A 19815-nucleotide genomic window follows, 5' to 3' on the forward strand; every position below is an offset into this window, starting at 1 on the left:
TAATGTTGAAGTCACCCATCCATTTATTGGCCTTCCTCGGCGTAGCTTAACATAGGTAACGCTAAAACCGGTCTTAAATGATCGACAGTGTTATCTAAAACTTTCTCGCTTTGAGTTCATAGGTCGTCGCGACAAATTTCGAGATCAGAGCTCATTTGTGTGAGAAAATGTGAAGAAACTTTCTCGCTTTGAGTTCATAGGTCGTCGCGACAAATTTCAAGATCAGAGCTCATTTGTGTGAGAAAATGTGGAAAAAAAAAAAAATCCTAAAAACCAGTTTTTTTGGTTTTTTGGCTTTATGGTTCTCTGGACAAAATTTGCACCACCATTTAAAAAAAACCTCCCAAAACCAGTTTTTTTGGTTTTTTGACTTTATGGTTTTCTGGACAAAATTTGCACCACCACTTTCGTGTTCCTGGTAAAAAGACCTTTATAAATTAAATAGAAATAAGAAAGTTACAAACCTATGTAGTTAGCAAGACAAGAGCAGGCAGCAGTCTCGCCTCTCACTTCACACTGAGCGTTTGGACCACAAGGTGATGGCTGACAAGGGTTGACAGGACGTGGAGGCGGTTCGGGTGGTGAAGCTGACATCAGAATACAAAGGGTTAATAATGCACAATTGGACATTGTTGGGTTAAAACCTTACGGAATAAATTCTCTTCAATACCTACATCGTTTTTAACAACTATCCGAGGAAATCTAATGGTTAATGATCAATGAGTGCAGATTACTTTAGTTATTACTTACGGAATAAATTCTCTTGGTACTTGTGCAGAAGTCACGTCCGTGGAATATTGCTACCAAAGGAACTGGCACAAACGAGCAGTGACCCTGGTTATTATAGGGTTAGGTTAAACGCAAGAAGGAGTTTTCACAATTAGCCTCTTGGTTTGACTTGGTACGATTAAGTCAATGAAGCACTTTGATGGTTTAGGTTCGATTGTGGTTCCGGGCATTGAAAACAAATAAAGAGGTAATTTAAAAGTTAACACGATTGTGGTTCCGGACATTGAAAACAAATAAAGAGGTAATTTAAAAGTTAATAGGGTTAGGTTAAATACAAAAAGGAGCTTTTCTTTTCCATGGACGTGAATTCTGCATAATTACCATTCTCTTCAATACCTACATCGTTTTTAACAACTATCCGAGGAAATCTAATGGTTAATGATCAATGAGTGCAGATTACTTTAGTTATTGGCAAACCAGGTAAGAATACGAGATCTTACAACGTGAACCGTATTTCTTGATAGAAATACCCACTAATTGCAGGGACTCTTGGTTTGACCTGGTACGATTAAGTCAATGAAGCAATTTGATGGTTTAGGTTCGATTGTGGTTCCGGGCATTGAAAACAAATAATGTAAATGTAAATGCAGTTTCTTTGTGTTATTATGTCACAACTTTGGTGCTCACTGCAGCATAGTAGGATTTTCCCAATATCTCAATAATCCTAAAATTCAATGTTTGCCTACCTACCATGCTGGCACCGGTCGCTATGCGCATTTATATGTCATAGCTACTCATTTCCCTCACGAGGCTGAGTGGGCCCCGCAACAGCCCACGGAATCAATTATTTGCATGATACAATTTTTCTTGACACCGCCGGGAATCGAACCCAGGTCTCCCGCGTGCAAGGCGAGCGCAGTGACCACTACGCCATGGGAGCTGACAAAACAAATAAAGAAGAGGTAATTTAAAAGTTGACACGTTACCAGCAATGAATACATAAATGAAGGGGCAACTTACGAGGCAGCGGGTAGCATTGTCTGAACGGGTCTCCTGTATTACCAGGAGGACATGAGCATATCGGATTGTGATTGACGACCTGTAACCGAAATGTGACGGGTATGTTAGAATAAGTAAATACAGCGACAAGTAGATACATGGCTTGAATAGTTGAATCATCAGCGAGCTTCGTAAACATCAATTCTTTACATATATATTTGCGGATGTGTCACATTTACTCTAATGGGAACGAAAAACTACACCTCAAAAGTAATTTGCTACGAAATCAAATACATATTAGCTTTTAATTCTCACTAAAAAGTCAAAATGGATTATCATTATTATTTTTTTTCTCTCAGGAAATTGTAATACTATTATTATACTACTTTCAAATATGAAATGTATGCTCCTGTGTACCTCTTATTTATGCTGTTTTGAAACACACTTACTATCTTTGGCAACAATAATTCCTCATGTAAAATTTTGCGCACCCTCGAATTTTCATTTGATTAGTGAATCAGTGATTTGAATGTGATCACCATTGTCATTGATAACTTCTCACTATTTTGTAAAACCAAATTCTGATCTTTTGTCTAAACATCGGGAGTCCAGGTAAACTCACTTACATACTATGATAGTCAACAATAACTTCGAAATAAAATTTTTGCATTGTCACCTGAAATTATCAGGTGATAATGAAATATGAAATAAAAAAATACCAATATGAAATAAATAAATAAATAAATATAGGTAAATATTCACTAAACAAATTAAATTATTTTAATAATATCTCCTCATTAAATCTTTAGTGTCCAAATTATGATGTACCCACATACTTTCAAGTCATCAATAATTTCTCAGTATTTTATAACTCTCGTATTTTTTCCGAAGATAATATCCTCAAGATAGCCCTCCGAAACGTGAATTTAGTTAAACTCACTTTACTATGATTGTCAACAATCGAATTCACTCCCGCCAGGTCACTTACCTTGCACTTAGCGTTCACACCACAGCTTCCTTCCTGGCACGGGTCCTTACACTTCTGTCCTATACAGGCCAGTGTGAGCGGACATTCGGCGCTGGTCACACATTCTGGCCGGCACGATGGCGGCGACCCCTGGAGGCCGGGTAGACAGGAACAGACGGCCTGGCCGTTTATAACGCGGCACTGAGCGTTCGGGCCGCATACGGCGAACGGATTGGCGCACGGGTCCGTGGGAGTGGCTGTAACACGAGAAAATTAGAAGCTGTGATAGTACGTTGAGCAGATATCGAAATGGCGGCGACCCCTGGAGGCCGGGTAGACAGGAACAGACGGCCTGGCCGTTTATCACGCGGCACTGAGCGTTCGGGCCGCACACGGCGAACGGATTGGCGCACGGGTCCGTGGGAGTGGCTGTAACACGAGAAAATTAGAAGCTGTGATAGTACGTTGAGCAGATATCGAAACGATTAGAAGAAGCATGCGGGGATAGTACGTTGAATCCAACAGTTCCCAATGGATCACTGAAGCAACGTTACGCGTGGTTAGTATCCGGATGGGTGAACATCTGGGCAATCGCAAGTTGCTGGTTCTTCCTGGTCCCAAGACCCACACACGACAATTGAGTCGTGTGTGGTGGAAACACTCTCATTTATATTACATTGCCTCCAGGACATTTTGTGTCGTTCGAAAAAAAAAAAAAATCGTGTCGTGTGTAGTGGTAACAGACATTCGGATAAAAATCGGATGCAACTCAAAAATAGGAACGGGCCTTTAAGTATTGAGAAAACCAACGAACTCGTCACTCACCTAGTACAGGCTGTACGGGGCGGCACGCCACAAACGCATCCCCGGCGGTCCCCGCCGGACAGGAACAGGTGGGTATATGATTTATCACGTCACATTGGGCGCCCTGACCGCACGTTCCCGGGCACGGGTCGACACAGCGCTGGTTAATACACGCCTTAGACCGAGGGCAGTCGGAGTTCATCGTGCATTCGGGCCGACAGCCGACGTACGGGTCACCCTGGTAGTTGTCATGGCAACGACAGACGCCGCCGGTGCAGTGGGTGTTGGCCCCGCAGGCGGCGCACGTATGATAGTCAACAATAACTTCGAAATAAAATTTTTGCATTGTCACCTGAAATTATCAGGTGATAATGAAATAGGAAATAAAAAAAATACCAATATGAAATAAATAAATAGGTAAATATTCACTAAACAAATTAAATTATTTTAATAATATCTCCTCATTAAATCTTTAGTGTCCAAGTTATGATGTACCCACATACTTTCAAGTCATCAATAATTTCTCAGTATTTTATAACTCTCGTATTTTTTCCGAAGATAATATCCTCAAGATAGCCCTCCGAAACGTGAATTTAGTTAAACTCACTTTACTATGATTGTCAACAATCGAATTCACTCCCGCCAGGTCACTTACCTTGCACTTAGCGTTCACACCACAGCTTCCTTCCTGGCACGGGTCCTTACACTTCTGTCCTATACAGGCCAGTGTGAGCGGACATTCGGCGCTGGTCACACATTCTGGCCGGCACAATGGCGGCGACCCCTGGAGGCCGGGTAGACAGGAACAGACGGCCTGGCCGTTTATCACGCGGCACTGAGCGTTCGGGCCGCACACGGCGAACGGATTGGCGCACGGGTCCGTGGGAGTGGCTGTAACACGAGAAAATTAGAAGCTGTGATAGTACGTTGAGCAGATATCGAAACGATTAGAAGAAGCATGCGGGGATAGTACGTTGAATCCAACAGTTCCCAATGGATCACTGAAGCAACGTTACGCGTGGTTAGTATCCGGATGGGTGAACATCTGGGCAATCGCAAGTTGCTGGTTCTTCCTGGTCCCAAGACCCACACACGACAATTGAGTCGTGTGTGGTGGAAACACTCTCATTTAAATTACATTGCCTCCAGGACATTTTGTGTCGTTCGAAAAAAAAAAAAAATCGTGTCGTGTGTAGTGGTAACAGACATAAAAATCGGATGCAACTCAATAATAGGAACGGGCCTTTAAGTATTGAGAAAACCAACGAACTCGTCACTCACCTAGTACAGGCTGTACGGGGCGGCACGCCACAAACGCATCCCCGGCGGTCCCCGCCGGACAGGAACAGGTGGGTATATGATTTATCACGTCACATTGGGCGCCCTGACCGCACGTTCCCGGGCACGGGTCGACACAGCGCTGGTTAATACACGCCTTAGATCGGGTGCAGTCGGAGTTCATCGTGCATTCGGGCCGACAGCCGACGTAGGGGTCACCCTGGTAGTTGTCATGGCAACGACAGACGCCGCCGGTGCAGTGGGTGTTGGCCCCGCAGGCGGCGCACGGGTCTATGTCTTGCGGCGTGGGCGGGGGCGGTTGAACTGGGGGGGAGAAGAATGAGAGGTTAGATTAGAACATGGTATTTATTTGAACGAAAAGAGCCAAAAATTTTTAACTTTTTTTAAGCCTGGGGCCTGGGAACAACAGATTCATCTTGAAATATGTGTTAAACTAAAAACTTTTTTTTATTATTATTATTCCTCCTCCTCGAAAAAAATCCTTTGACCTTAACTACTTTAGACAACTTCTACTGTCCACAATGTCGTATAGTGTGGAAAAACTTTAAGCTTGGATTTCATCGATACTTTTTCAGTCCCTAGGGCCTAGAAGCTAGAAGGCCTGTTAAGCTCACAGACCTCCTGTAAACAGGCTCTTAGGAGCTAAAAATATAAACCGTAAAATACGCTAGATTTCACAATACGGTTGGGTGGGAGAGTTCACTAAGTGAGAATCCAGTATTATATTGACTACGTACCTATTATTTGCGAGCATTGTGTGAACGGATCTCCAGTGAAGCCGGGTACACACGAGCACACCGGTATGATTATTACTATTATTATTATTCCTCCTCCTCGAAAAAAATCCTTTGACCTTAACTACTTTAGACAATTTCTACTGTCCACAATGTCGTATAGTGTGGAAAAACTTTAAGCTTGGATTTCATCGATACTTGTTCAGTCCCTAGGGCCTAGAAGCTAGAAGGCCTGTTAAGCTAACAGATCTCCTGTAAACAGGCTCTTAGGAGCTAAAAATGTCGGTGAGACCCACAAAAGGGAATTAAACCATAAAATACGCTAGATTTCACAATACGGTTGGGTGGGAGAGTTCACTAAGTGAGAATCCTGTATTATATTGACTACGTACCTATTATTTGCGAGCATTGTGTGAACGGATCTCCAGTGAAGCCGGGTACACACGAGCACACCGGTATGTGATTCTGCACCCTACAATCTGCCTGATATCCGCAGCTACCCGGACACGGGTCCCTACATTTCTCCGATATACACGCCTGCGTCGGGCCGCAATCCGTGTTGACGAGACACTCGGGCCGACAATTGGGCGGCTGGCCGATGTAGTTGGGCCGACAAGAGCAGGACGGGCCGCCGTTGATGACCCGACACTCGGAGTTAGGGCCGCACGGGGAGGGGAGGCATGGGTTTTGCGGCGTGGGCGGTTCTTCTGTCGGTGGTAACACTGGGGGTGCTGGAAGGATGGAAAGGGGACGAGGTTAGTAATTTGTTATTTAAGTATCTCAACCGCAGAGTAATTTGAACTATAAATCATGGAGAACTATAAATCGCCTCAGAGTGCCTAGGTGCAAGTCAAATCTTCAGAGGTGGGGTCTCCTAGCTGAGAAAGAAGATGTTCTGTGTGAATGCGGCGCTGTACGTACAAGATCCTGATCACTTGCTAGTCTGCCCTAACATAAACCACCCTATTACTCATGTTGTTGACCTTCTTGACGCAAATGAACGTGCAATAGCTGTAGCGAATCATTGGAGAACTTAAGTAACTCGAGCAGAACACGGAAAGAAAGTAATTATTAAGCTACCGAAATCACTACCTATGTACCTACCTAATTTGTTTAATATTCAGTTTATTGGGGATGGAAAGGGGACGAGGTTAGTAATTTGTTATTTAAGTATCTCAACCGCAGAGTAATTTGTTAACATGGAGAACTATAAATCGCCTCAGAGTAGGAGTGCCTAGGTGCAAGACAAATCTTCAGAGGTGGGGTCTCTCTCCTAGCTGAGAAAGAAGATGTTCTGTGTGAATGCGGCGCTGTACAAGATCCTGATCACTTGCTAGTCTGCCCTAACATAAACCACCCTATTACTTATGTTGTTGACCTTCTTGACGCAAATGAACGTGCAATAGCTGTAGCGAATCATTGGAGAACTTAAGTAAGTCGAGCAGAACACGGAAAGAAAGTAATTATTAAGCTACCGAAATCACTACCTATGTACCTACCTAATTTGTTTAATATTCAGTTTATTGTAGAATAATTTAATTTTAATGGGCGGAATTCTTCTTCGCCTTTTCCCGTGTTCAGACGGGGTCGGCGTTTTTCGTCAGCCCTCCATCAGCCAGGTTGATTGCTTTAGGCTGACATTTGGTTTTGGCCACACAAAAAATTTACGAGTGGATGCCCTTATTATTATTATTTAACACTTTATTAGGATTTTACAATATTTACAAACAGGTACACAAAACAAAATAACAAAATGATAAATTAACAAATGAAAACGAAAATTGGATAAAGATAGAAAAAAAATATTGAAAAATCCTAACTCAGGGGCGGGATTAATGCCTAGGGCATTCTCTTCAATCCAACCCCTATTCATAAGAAACAAGCGACCAAATTTTGTCACCAATAGTACTTTCCTAAAAAAATTCTTCGCTCCGCCACTGAAAATCAGTCATCTCTTTATTACTCGTTTGATTTTTTCAGGCGAATTTCATAAGATCCAAACAAGATCAGAAGAATCAGACGGAACAGGAATTTTGATTTCTTTTCTTTCCTCAACGCTGACATCTTTATTATTTATACAACCCCTCTCTGCCCTTCGCACTCAATCTTTACTATTTCTTTAGCAAGGGAAATTTCAGGCTGGTATACTCCCTGTTTAACGTCCCCCAGCCAGACTATATTCTTGAATGATTGAGGATAAAACTCTATGCCTTGACTAGGATGCAAACGCACAACTTGATGATTACTGAATGAGCAAATGACCACTGAGATACGAATGCAAATAACACTAGAATAACAAGTAGAAGCTCACTCTCATCACGTGAGCTCATGGGGAGTCCGAAAGATGCAGTTCAGTTTTCCCATAATATTGTATGTAATTTCGTTCATGATAGCCACACTGCCCTCACGTCACGTGAGCTCAAGTGACGTCATGGTAGTGTGTTTCTATCTTGACTTACCTTCATATGGGTTTCCAAAGTATTCAGGCAGACATATACAAGCTCCAGCACCTCCTCTCTCCCTACACTCAGCGTTAGGACCGCATGGGTTTGAAGCACAAGCATTCACTGGCTCCTCTGTAAACACAAGAGATAATAAATTATGGAATGTTCGAATTTCAAACTTCTTTATGCTCAGAATGTAACAATTCAAAATATGTTGAAAAAGAAAAGATGTACTCCGGGCAAAATAGCTCCTAAGGAATCCCCATAAGTCTAAAAGTGATGAGCTGATGAGCCAAGTGTTCAAAAGAGAGAACTTACAAAAAGATAAAATTTTTGGCAGTGGATCATCTAATAAATACAAATAAATAAATAAATCCATAAAGCCACTTTATCAATAAAAGTTTATACCAGTTACTTACGTTGTTGCACAAAGCACTGCACAAACGGGTCCCCAGTGTATCCGGAATCACACACGCACGACACAGTATGAGATATCACTTGGCAGTGAGCATTCAGCCCACAAGAGCCGGGACACGGGTCTCTACACTTGTTATTAATACACGCTAGGTTACGATACCTATCGAATTTGAAACTTATTTATGCTCAGAATGTAACAATACAAAATATGTTGAAAAAAAAAAGATGTACTCCGGGCAAAATAGCTCCTAAGGAATCCCCATAAGTCTAAAAGTGATGAAGCTGATGAGCCAAGTGTTCAAAAGAGAGAACTTACAAAAAGATAAAATTTTTGGCAGTGGATCAAAAATAAATCCATATAGCCACTTTATCAATAAAAGTTTATACCAGTTACTTACGTTGTTGCACAAAGCACTGCACAAAAGGGTCCCCAGTGTATCCGGAATCACACACGCACGACACGGTATGAGATATCACTTGGCAGTGAGCATTCAGCCCACAAGAGCCGGGACACGGGTCTCTACACTTGTTATTAATACACGCTAGGTTACTCGGGCAGTCGGGATTGATGACACACTCGGGACGGCAGTTGGGCGGGGTCCCGGTGTAGTTGGGGAGACAGGAGCAGGAAGGTTGAGAACCGCTGGGTTGGCATTGAGAGTTGGGGCCGCAGGGGGAGGGTGAGCATGGGTTCGCGGGGTATGGTTCGGCTTGTGTGGGTGCGGGTGGCGCTGAAATGGAGGGAAGAGAATAGTCAATTAGACTGAAGAATAATCAATTCCAAATGGGTAATGGCTCGAGCATCATGAGCACGTTGGCCTATAAAAGATCTTAACTCGGCCTGTGTGGGTGCGGGTGGCGCTGAAATGGAGGGAAAAGAATAGTCAATTAGACTGAAGAATAATCAATTCCAAATGGGTAATGGCTCGAGCATCATGAGCACGTTGGCCTATAAAAGATCTTAATTTGTCCGTACTGCAATCCGAGCTGAGTACGCACTCTGGCCGACAACCTGGGGAACAATGGAATTCAATTAGTCATTAGTCCATCATTACTTCTGAACAAACTGCTAGAAATTTAAGTAGATTTTTTTTTAAGAGGTTTGACAGAGGGAATTGTAACTGCTATGGTCTTATCGTCCCGAAATCGAAGAGAGAAGGAAGACAGGATAGGCTTGTCCGTGCTGCAGTCCGAGCTGAGTACGCACTCTGGCCGACAACCTGGGGAACAATGGAATTGAATTAGTCATTAATCCATCATTACTTCTGAACAAACTGCTAGAAATTTAAGTAGATTAATTTAATTGCCTCGATGGCGTAGTGGTCAAGACGCTCGCCTGGTAATCAGGAGGGCGTGGGTTCGATCCCAGCCGAGGTATGGAATTTTATCCTCATTTATTTGAGAATTTGACCACATAATAATGGAGCTCTCGGGGTTAGGTGGTAGAGAACGCCTAAGGTGTTAACCTCGCCCAGTGGTTGCCTTCCACACAAGAGTCTATTATTATTCATTTTAATGGGCGGAATTCTTCTTCGCCTTTTCCCGTGTTCAGACGGGGTCGGCGTTTTTCGTCAGCCTTCCATCAGCCAGGGTGATTGCTTTAGGCTGACATTTGGTTTTGGCCACACAAAAAATTTACGAGTGGATGCCCCTATTATTATATAACACTTTATTAGGATTTTACAATATTTACAAACAGGTACACAAAACAAAACAACAAAATGATAAGAAATTAACAAATGAAAACGAAAATTGAATAAAGAAAGAAAGAAAAAAAAATATTGAAAAATCCTAACTCAGGGGCGGGATTAATGCCTAGGGCATTCTCTTCCATCCAACCCCTCTCTGCCCTTCGCACTCAACCTTTGCTAATTCTTTAGCAAGGGAAATTTCAGGCTGGTATACTCCCTGTTTAAAGTACCCCAGCCAGACTATATTCTTGAATGATTGAGGATAAAACTCTATGCCTTGACTAGGATGCAAACGCACAACTTGATGATTACTGAATGAGCAAATGACCACCGAGATACGAATACAAATAACACTAGAATAACAAGTAGAAACACACTCTCATCACGTGAGCTCATGGGGAGTCCGAAAGATGTGGTTCAGTTTTCCCATAATATTGTATGTAATTTCGTTCATGATAGCCACACTGCCCTCACGTCACGTGAGCTCAAGTGACGTCATGGTAGTGTGTTTCTATCTTGACTTACCTTCATATGGGTTTCCAAAGTATTCAGGCAGACATATACAAGCTCCAGCACCTCCTCTCTCTCTACACTCAGCGTTAGGACCGCATGGGTTTGAAGCACAAGCATTCACTGGCTCCTCTGTAAACACAAGAGATAATAAATTATGGGATACCTATCGAATTTGAAACTTATTTATGCTCAGAATGTAAAAATACAAAATATGTTAAAAAAAAAAAGATGTACTCCGGGCAAAATAGCTCCTAAGGAATCCCCATAAGTCTAAAAGTGATGAAGCTGATGAGCCAAGTGTTCAAAAGAGAGAACTTACAAAAAGATAAAATTTTTGGCAGTGGATCAAAAATAAATCCATATAGCCACTTTATCAATAAAAGTTTATACCAGTTACTTACGTTGTTGCACAAAGCACTGCACAAAAGGGTCCCCAGTGTATCCGGAATCACACACGCACGACACGGTATGAGATATCACTTGGCAGTGAGCATTCAGCCCACAAGAGCCGGGACACGGGTCTCTACACTTGTTATTAATACACGCTAGGTTACTCGGGCAGTCGGGATTGATGACACACTCGGGACGGCAGTTGGGCGGGGTCCCGGTGTAGTTGGGGAGACAGGAGCAGGAAGGTTGAGAACCGCTGGGTTGGCATTGAGAGTTGGGGCCGCAGGGGGAGGGTGAGCATGGGTTCGCGGGGTATGGCTCGGCCTGTGTGGGGGCGGGTGGCGCTGAAATGGAGGGAAAAGAATAGTCAATTAGACTGAAGAATAATCAATTCCAAATGGGTAATGGCTCGAGCATCATGAGCACGTTGGCCTATAAAAGATCTTAAATTAAGAAGTCTTTTATCTTTGTCTAAAAAAAAAAGTACTGAATTTTTGAAATTAGTTTTAGGCCGCCCGGTCTTGGACTAGCTTGGAAGGCAGCACACCTGTCTTGTAAGCGCTAGGTCGCGGGTTTGAATCCCGTCTGGAGCGAACTTTGTCTTACACAGATACTTTATCTTAAACAGATAAAGTTTGTTCTCGGAACGGCTGGCTTTCTCCAATCCTGTCTTCATTTTCGGGACGATAAGAGGTATTCTCTCTAACAATGTCCCTAAGCCTTGTTAGGCCTTTGTGTCCCTATGATGTTTTTGTTTGTTTGGATTTTCTTCTCCGTCTTCTTCTTCAAATTGAAATAGTTTCCTTTTTTTACACTTCTTCTTCTTCTTCTTCTTTTGCAAAACCTAGTGTTATTGAAATAGTTTCCTTTTTTTTCACACTTCTTCTTCTTCTTCTTCTTTTGCAAAACCTAGTGTTATTGAAATAGTTTCCTTTTTTTTCACACTTCTTCTTCTTCTTCTTCTTTTGCAAAACCTAGTGTTATTGAAATAGTTTCCTTTTTTTTCACACTTCTTCTTCTTCTTCTTCTTTTGCAAAACCTAGTGTTATTGAAATAGTTTCCTTTTTTTTCACACTTCTTCTTCTTCTTCTTCTTTTGCAAAACCTAGTGTTATTGAAATAGTTTCCTTTTTTTTCACACTTCTTCTTCTTCTTCTTCTTTTGCAAAACCTAGTGTTATTGAAATAGTTTCCTTTTTTCACACTTCTTCTTCTTCTTTTGCAAAACCTAGTGTTTTACTTACGGGGTGGAATAGGATAGCAGCGGCGGAAGGAGTCCCCCGTTTGACCGGGTGGGCAGGAGCATATTGGACTATGATTGATCACTTCACATCGCGCGCCTATACCACACGCTCCGTCACACGGGTTTGTACACTTCATGTTGACACACGCCTGAAAACAAATGAGATTAAATTAAATCATTAAAAAAAGTATACCTACAAGGTTTAAAAGTATACCTACAAGGTTTAAAAGAGAAGGAAAAAAAAACATTGAAAAATGATGAAATCATTGAAACAAGTTTATTGTTCCCGCATTGAACAAAATCCGGCTTAAAACGCATCCAAGGTACACTCCTTGTGTACTAATTCCCTGAAATTCCTTAGTAGGTATTTAAGTGAGTTTGCTTTAAATCTCCGAAGCAACGTTGACTTTAGTGGATATCTGTGTGAGTGACTGTCCGATTTTTACTAAATTCTTACAGTCGCGTCCATGGACCATACCGGGATAGCATACCAAATTTCATCGCTCTACGACAACCCGTTCGTGAGATATTTTGCATACAATGTACATATACATACATAGTACGTACGTAAATACATGCGTACAGACCATGGGCTAAAAACCACTTTTTTTTGGAATCAGGGGCCCCCAAAACGGATATTTTCACCCATTTCCCGATTTTGAAGATTTGCACCAATTGCAATACTTTCTAAAAAAACAAAGCACCTTGGTTATTTTTACCTGAGTTGGCGAGCATTCCGAGCTGACCACACATTCGGGGCGGCAAGACGGGGGAGATCCAATGTAGCCGGGTAGACAGGAGCATACCGCGTGAGAATCTATAGAGCGGCATTGTGAATTAGGACCGCATGGGGACGGCGAACACACGTCGATAGGCGGCAGCGGTTCTGTGTGAGGGAGGACATCAATATGTTAGAAATAATCCTGGATTCTATAAATCTCCTTCGGTTTCCATAAATTATCAACCAGCAACATTTGTTTGCTAACAGTTGAACAAATGTTGAGCAACTTTCAAGATAAATCTTTTACATACTAAAATCTAAGAAAAATGTCTCAGAAATAAGTCTGGAGAGTAAAAAAAGTTTCTGGATTGTTCCAAAATCATTTCTGAACTATTGAGAAACCATGACTTTTCAGCAAAATTGTACGAGTTCAAAAATTACTTTTCTTAGTACTTACACTCAAAGGCATAATCTGCTTGTGCTAATTATAATAGGCGGCAGCGGTTCTGTGTGAGGGAGGACATCAATATGTTAGAAATAAGCCTGGATTCTATAAATCTCCTTCAGTTTCCATAAATTATCAACCAGCAACATTTGTTTGCTAACAGTTGAACAAATGTTGAGCAACTTTCAAGATAAATCTTTTACATACTAAAATCTAAGAAAAATGTCTCAGAAATAAGTCTGGAGAGTAAAAGAAGTTTCTGGATTGTTCCAAAAACATTTCTGAACTATTGAGAAACCATGTTTTTGATGGAAATGTTGCTGGTAGGCTTTATTCGTCAAAAAAAGGCATTATTTCCATGACTTTTCAGCAAAATTGTACGAGTTCAAAAATTACTTTTCTTAGTACTTACACTCAAAGGCATAATCTGCTTGTGCTAATTATAAGTAAAGTTGTTAAGAGTAGTGATTATCAACACGGAGGTGCTGAGTTCGTATCCCCGTTCATTTTCCGTCCCTTGAAGTAATTCGAAAGCTATTCCGAGGTTAAAAAAAAGTTCTGAAAGGGTAGGTCCTAGAAACTATGAGTTTATGTGTTCTGTTTATGTAAATTAAATTCGACCAGTAAGGTTAGTGTAAGATCCACTGGTCACTTAGGTTAAGCTACGTCGACAACTTACCTATTTTCCGTCCCTTGAAGTAATTCGAAAGCTATTCCGAGGTTTAAAAAAAAAGTTCTGAAAGGGTAGGTCCTAGAAACTATGAGTTTATTTGTTCTGTTTATGTAAATTAAATTCGACCAGTAAGGTTAGTGTAAGATCCACTGGTCACTTAGGTTAAGCTACGTCGACAACTTACCTTGTTGTACAGGTCTACATATGGTGAACGGATCCCCGCTCGTGCCTTGCGGACAGGAACACACGGGTATATGATTGACTATGTCGCATACGGCGCCTTGGCCGCAGGTACCCGGACAGGGGTTGCGGCATTTGTTCCGCAGGCACGCCTTGTCGCGCGGACATTCCGCGTTGATCACGCATTCGGGTCGGCAACCTGCGGAAAAAAGGGGTTGAAAAATTAGGCGTTTAAGATCAAGCGTGCCGGGAGGCGCGCGAACGTCAAGAGTTCGAAGCGCCAACCGGCCTATATTAATAAAAGTTTAGGATAGTTAGAATTTTTTTAAAGAGGTTTGATAGAGGCAACTGTGGGGTCTTATTGCCCTTGAATCTGTTAAGGTCTTATTGCCCCTAAATCGAACATAAGGAGGAGAAAGCCAGCTGTTCAGAGAACGAACCTTATCTGTTTAGGATAAAATCCACCCCGCGTTTAAGTTCGCCTCTAGTGCTTCTGTGCTTGCAAGGCAGACGCACTACCCTCCAAGCCAAGCAACAAGATAACCACAAGAGAGAGAGAGAGAGAGAGAGAGAGAGAGAGAGAGAGAGAGAGAGAGAGAGAGAGAGAGAGAGAGAGAGAGAGGCAGGCACGTGCACGCTGCCGTATCCCCGATGACGCGGCATTGCGAGTTCGGACCGCAAGGGGAAGGGTCGCACGGGTTGATGGGCGTGGCTTGGGTTGTGGACACTGAGAGGGATAGAGATAGGAAGACACGAAGAGCAAGGTGAGTGACAGACATAGAAGAACACGGTGCCAGACAGAATATATGTACAAGAGATTATGGGGCTAGGGGTGGGTTTTACCAAGCTTTTCAGCCCCTAAAAGCCTGTTAGTTTAACAGCCCTGTTTAACAAATTATACTTTAGTTCCTAAGGAAAATAAAAAAAAAGCCTCAAGTGTTCATTTAGTAAGAAATTCAGCTTCATACCTGGTGGTGGTTGCGGTTGACATCCGGCAAACGGATCCCCAACGTATCCGGGCGCACAGTTACACGAAGGTACGTGGTTCACCACGGTACAATCCGCATTGTAACCGCATACGCCGGGGCACGGGTCTACGCATTTGTTACGCACGCACGCCTTGTCCGTGAAAGAGAGAGAGAGAAAGAGAGAGAGAGAGAGAAGGAGAGAGAGAGAGAAAGAGAGAGAGAGACCCAAATCGTGCTTTTTTGTCCGGAACATTGAGCGTTTGAACGCTCAATGTTCCGTGTTGAAACCAAAGAAATGACAAGATAACTTAAACCAATACTAATTATTTGGCATAATGGACAAGGTTACTTTACCTTCATATGGATTTCCAGTATATTCAGGTAGACAGGTACATTCACCCTGACCGGAACAGGAAGGTGGGGAAGCTTGAGCTGCGGGTGAGAGGGGGACAGAGAAAGAAGATATGTTGGAGAGAGAAAGCAAGAGATCACGTGACGGGTTTTTTGGCTTTATGGTTTTCTGGACAAATTTTGCACCACCACTTTCGTGTTCCTGGTAAAAAGACCTTTAATTTGATATATAGGTCGACCAGGTTTGGATAAGTCCTTCTATGGGGTCAGACAGAGTGACAGACAGACCGACCGACTGACAGACACCGAAGCGAATACAATAGTCCGTCCCTTATACCTTTTTATTCCTATTGTAATTATAAAGGAAGGACGGACTAAAAAGCTCATCAGGCTTAGGTGTAGGGGCAAACAGCCCTCTAAGTCGGGTTAAGCTTTTACGACTCTACGAAGCTGACAAGGTACTCACGTGGTTGTCTAAAGCACCGCACGAACGGATCCCCAGTAAAACCGGTGGGACAGGAACCCTATTGTAATAATAAAGGAAGGACGAACTAAAAAGCTCATTAGGCTTAGGTGTAGGAGCAAACAGCCCTCTAAGTCGGGTTAAGCTTATACGACTCTACGAAGCTGACAAGGTACTCACGTGGTTGTCTAAAGCACCGCACGAACGGATCCCCAGTAAAACCGGTGGGACAGGAACACAACGGATTATGATTAATCACACGACAGCTCGCTCCGATACCGCATGTACCCGGACACGGGTCCGTGCACTTGAACTTGTAACAGGCGCGATCCTGCGGAGGAAACAGGAAACAATGATAACAAAGGTAACAAGAGAAGGAAATTAGCAGCTCGCTCCGATACCGCATGTACCCGGACATGGGTCCGTGCACTTGAACTTGTAACAGGCGCGATCCTGCGGAGGAAACAGGAAACAATGATAACAAAGGTAACAAGAGAAGGAAATTAAAAAAAAAAAAATCAAATCTCAAATTATTTGTGGTAAATCAGTGCTTTTTCACAACTTTAGTGGGTATCACAACATTACCAAAAATCTGGTGTGAACATCACACGACTTTCTATTACATTTGCAGAATACGTAGGTATTTGAAAAGAAATAGAAAGTAAAATAGAAAGTAAAAAAATGTAATAAAAGGAAAATTTGTTGACACAGGGGAGTATCGAACCCGCAACTTCTCAACTGTAAGTCAGAGAGTGCTAAAAGTAGCACCATTCTCACAGTTTTACAACTCAAAATCAAAAATCAAATCAAATCTCAAATTCTTTGTGGTAAAGCAGTGCTTTTTCACAACTTTAGTGGATATCACAACATTACCAAGTGCATCCCTTGCAATCAACCTCCATATTTCAATAATCCTTTTACACTGGTAATGCTGCCACTGGTCGCTACTCGATTAAATAAAGTAGCTACTCAATTGTCCTCACGAGGCTGAACGCATCCCGAACTCCACACCAGAGTCGAAAAAACTCCGACCCCGTCGGGAATCGAACCCGGGACCTCCGGAGTGCAAGCCTAGTGTGATAACCACTCGGCCACGGAGGCTACTTGTCTGTAAAATCATTCATAATAGAGAAACTAATTGCATACGTTTTTAAAAATAAAATAAAAATGAATTTTTGAAAAAAAAAAAAAAAAAAAAAAAAAAAGAAATGAAATTATTTTAAAAAAAAAAAAAAATTTAAAAAAAAAAAAAAAAAAATGAGATTATGTTAAAGAAAAATAAACATTGTAATACCTGCGGGCACTCCGCGTTGATGGTACATTCTGGCCGACAGGAGGGTGGAGAGCCGATGAACGTGGGTAGACAGGAGCATACACCTTGGCCGTTGATTGGGCGGCATTGGGCGTTCGGGCCGCACGGGGATGGGTTACATGGGTCTACCACGGTGGCTTGAGTGGCTGTGGGGAGGGAGAGATATGAGGTTATCAGTATTAGTGTAATAAAATAATAAATAAATAAATGCAGTTTCTTTGTGTTATTATGTCACAACTTTGGTGCTCACTCCAGCATTGTAGGATTTTCCCAATATCTCAAAATCCTAAAATCACATGTTTACCTACCATGCTGGCACCGGTCGCTATGCGCATTTATTTCTATGTCATAGCTACTCATTTTCCTCACGAGGCTGAGTACCTACCATTCTGGCCACCGGGTGCTATCGCAACAGCCAGTCACGGAATCAATCATTTGCATGATACGAATTTCCTGACCCCGCCGGGAATCGAACCCGGGTCTCCCGCGTGCAAGGCGAGCGCAGTGACCACTGCGCCATGGGAGCTGACTGGAGGGAGAGATATGAGATTATCAGTATTAGTATAAACAGTGCTTTATTTTTTCAGTAAAATTAAGACTACAATAGTGTTGTTGTTGTTGTTGTTGTTGTTGTTGTTGTTGTTGTTGTTGTTGTTGTTGTTGTTGTAGCGGCTTTAGCTATAGTCGAAAGGTGATGACTGATGACAAATTAGAGAAAATATGTCTTTTATCAGCCATATATCATCAGGGTGATGGACTCTAACCATATTTAATTGGCTAAAGATCATCACCCTGATGGTTGTCTGCGGTTGACGCAGTCAACCAACTTTAGGACTTGTGCTTGTTCTTTTCAAGCAGAGAGAACCCTTTGAAGTTCGCTTGGTAGCGCGACTGCCGTATAAGCGCTGGGCCGCGGATTCGATTTCCGTTAGGGGCGAACTTTATTACAACAGATAAGGATCGTTCGCCAGTCTAGTTAGCTAGCTTGGTAGCACGACTTGTAAGCGCGAAGGCGCGGATTCGATTTCCACTAGGGGCTAACTTTATCCCAAAGCCTATACAGATAAGGATCGTTCTGTAAACTTATTGAAAGAAATTTGGACCGATTGCTACATGTACTTTCTCATTACATAGTATAGCTTCAAAAAGTAAACTAGGGAGCTCAAAAGTGTTTTGGCACTAAAGACTGACCATCAAAAATTTCACCCGATTATTTTTTGTACCAGACATGGCCTTTTTGCTTATGCTTAGCGTGCAAATAAATAAATTAACAAATTATGTACTTTAGTTTCTAAGGAAATAAAAAAAAGCCTCAAGTGTTCATTTAGTAAGAAATTCAGCTTCATACCTGGTGGTGGTTGCGGTTGACATCCGGCGAACGGATCCCCATATCGGCAACACACCGGCTTGCTCGTGCGTCGAAAGCTACATCGGACGGCCCCCCAATTGTCGGCCCGAGTGTACGATTAACGCCGAGTGCGCGGGCAACCTGGCCTGCATCAATGAGCGGTGCAAGGATCCGTGTCCCGGCTCTTGCGGCGCGCATGCGTCATGCGTGGTGCTCAACCACACGCCGCGCTGCACGTGTGACCCCGGCTTTACTGGAGATCCGTTCTCGACCTGCTTCTATATTCAAGAAAGTAAGCATCCGAATCGGCGCCTAGTGACTTTCTAGTATCTAGTTGACTGAAACCGTACCTACCTATAACTATGATTGCAAAGAACTGCGTTAAAGATAATACTCAAGATTTCCGCCCATACCGAAGACTTCTGATCTTTTACAATCACTGTCTTTCTTTTACCTTTACGTAAAGTTATTACGTCCCTTGTCGGATGGTGGCGGACTTCGCTCGGTAGCTGTGGGGGGGTAAGCGGAGGTGCGTGTGAATATATGGTATTTTTAGCTAAATCCCCTTTAGGGGTGATTTTATGAGTAAGCGTTAAGTACAACAGATTGAATGGTACATTGTAATAATAAAGCTGAAAATAAATTGATGATTATTAGGAAACAATTGGCAAAGTCAAATGAAAATTAAAAATTATATTATGTTTCTGATGATGTTATATTTTAGATATGTTAGGAAGAGAGAACATTTCGGTTCAGAGCAAAACTCAAAAGAAGACTGAAAACTTTATTTTTGAAAAGGGAACCACATGGTGATGGGTAGCAGGGATCAGATGGTGCTGGTGGTGGGGCAGCAGTTACTGGAAAGGAAAAGTACAGCAGGTTAGAAACCAATAGATCAGTTGCGCTTACTTGGGTGATGTTTCAAAGTCATAGAGCAGGAAAAATGAGGACCAACGGAATTTTTCTTCTACGACTTCCAGATCCCGAGATAAATCGATTTAAAAAAATACCGGTAAATCGTGAAGTTTGACGTCACGGCATACGCTCCCGTAGGCGATGACGTCATAATTCATGACCCCCGCTTCGTTTGTTTGTGCGCAAGCGTTTCTGCGCATTTTGACGTAAA

General features: G+C 42.4%; 1 protein-coding gene across 1 annotated transcript in view; it reads right to left on the reverse strand.

Moving 5' to 3' along the window:
• LOC103506874 overlaps window positions 1–19815 on the reverse strand; it is a gene marked incomplete at its 3' end in the record, with an annotated part of 106217 nt that overhangs the window by 38867 nt on the left and 47535 nt on the right. The window contains 20 exon segments of the mRNA XM_026821856.1: window positions 469–587; window positions 1750–1828; window positions 2717–2963; window positions 3010–3124; window positions 3521–3674; window positions 4224–4390; window positions 4781–5101; window positions 5925–6263; window positions 8792–9124; window positions 9235–9254; window positions 9568–9613; window positions 10610–10726; window positions 10999–11331; window positions 12230–12377; window positions 12948–13114; window positions 14252–14446; window positions 15570–15647; window positions 16210–16360; window positions 17324–17487; window positions 18690–18751. Coding sequence (XP_026677657.1) covers window positions 469–587; window positions 1750–1828; window positions 2717–2963; window positions 3010–3124; window positions 3521–3674; window positions 4224–4390; window positions 4781–5101; window positions 5925–6263; window positions 8792–9124; window positions 9235–9254; window positions 9568–9613; window positions 10610–10726; window positions 10999–11331; window positions 12230–12377; window positions 12948–13114; window positions 14252–14446; window positions 15570–15647; window positions 16210–16360; window positions 17324–17487; window positions 18690–18751 — 3355 coding nt within the window.

Source organism: Diaphorina citri, unplaced genomic scaffold, assembly GCF_000475195.1.
Source record: "Diaphorina citri unplaced genomic scaffold, Diaci psyllid genome assembly version 1.1 scaffold269, whole genome shotgun sequence".
Classification (NCBI taxonomy): domain Eukaryota; kingdom Metazoa; phylum Arthropoda; class Insecta; order Hemiptera; family Psyllidae; genus Diaphorina; species Diaphorina citri.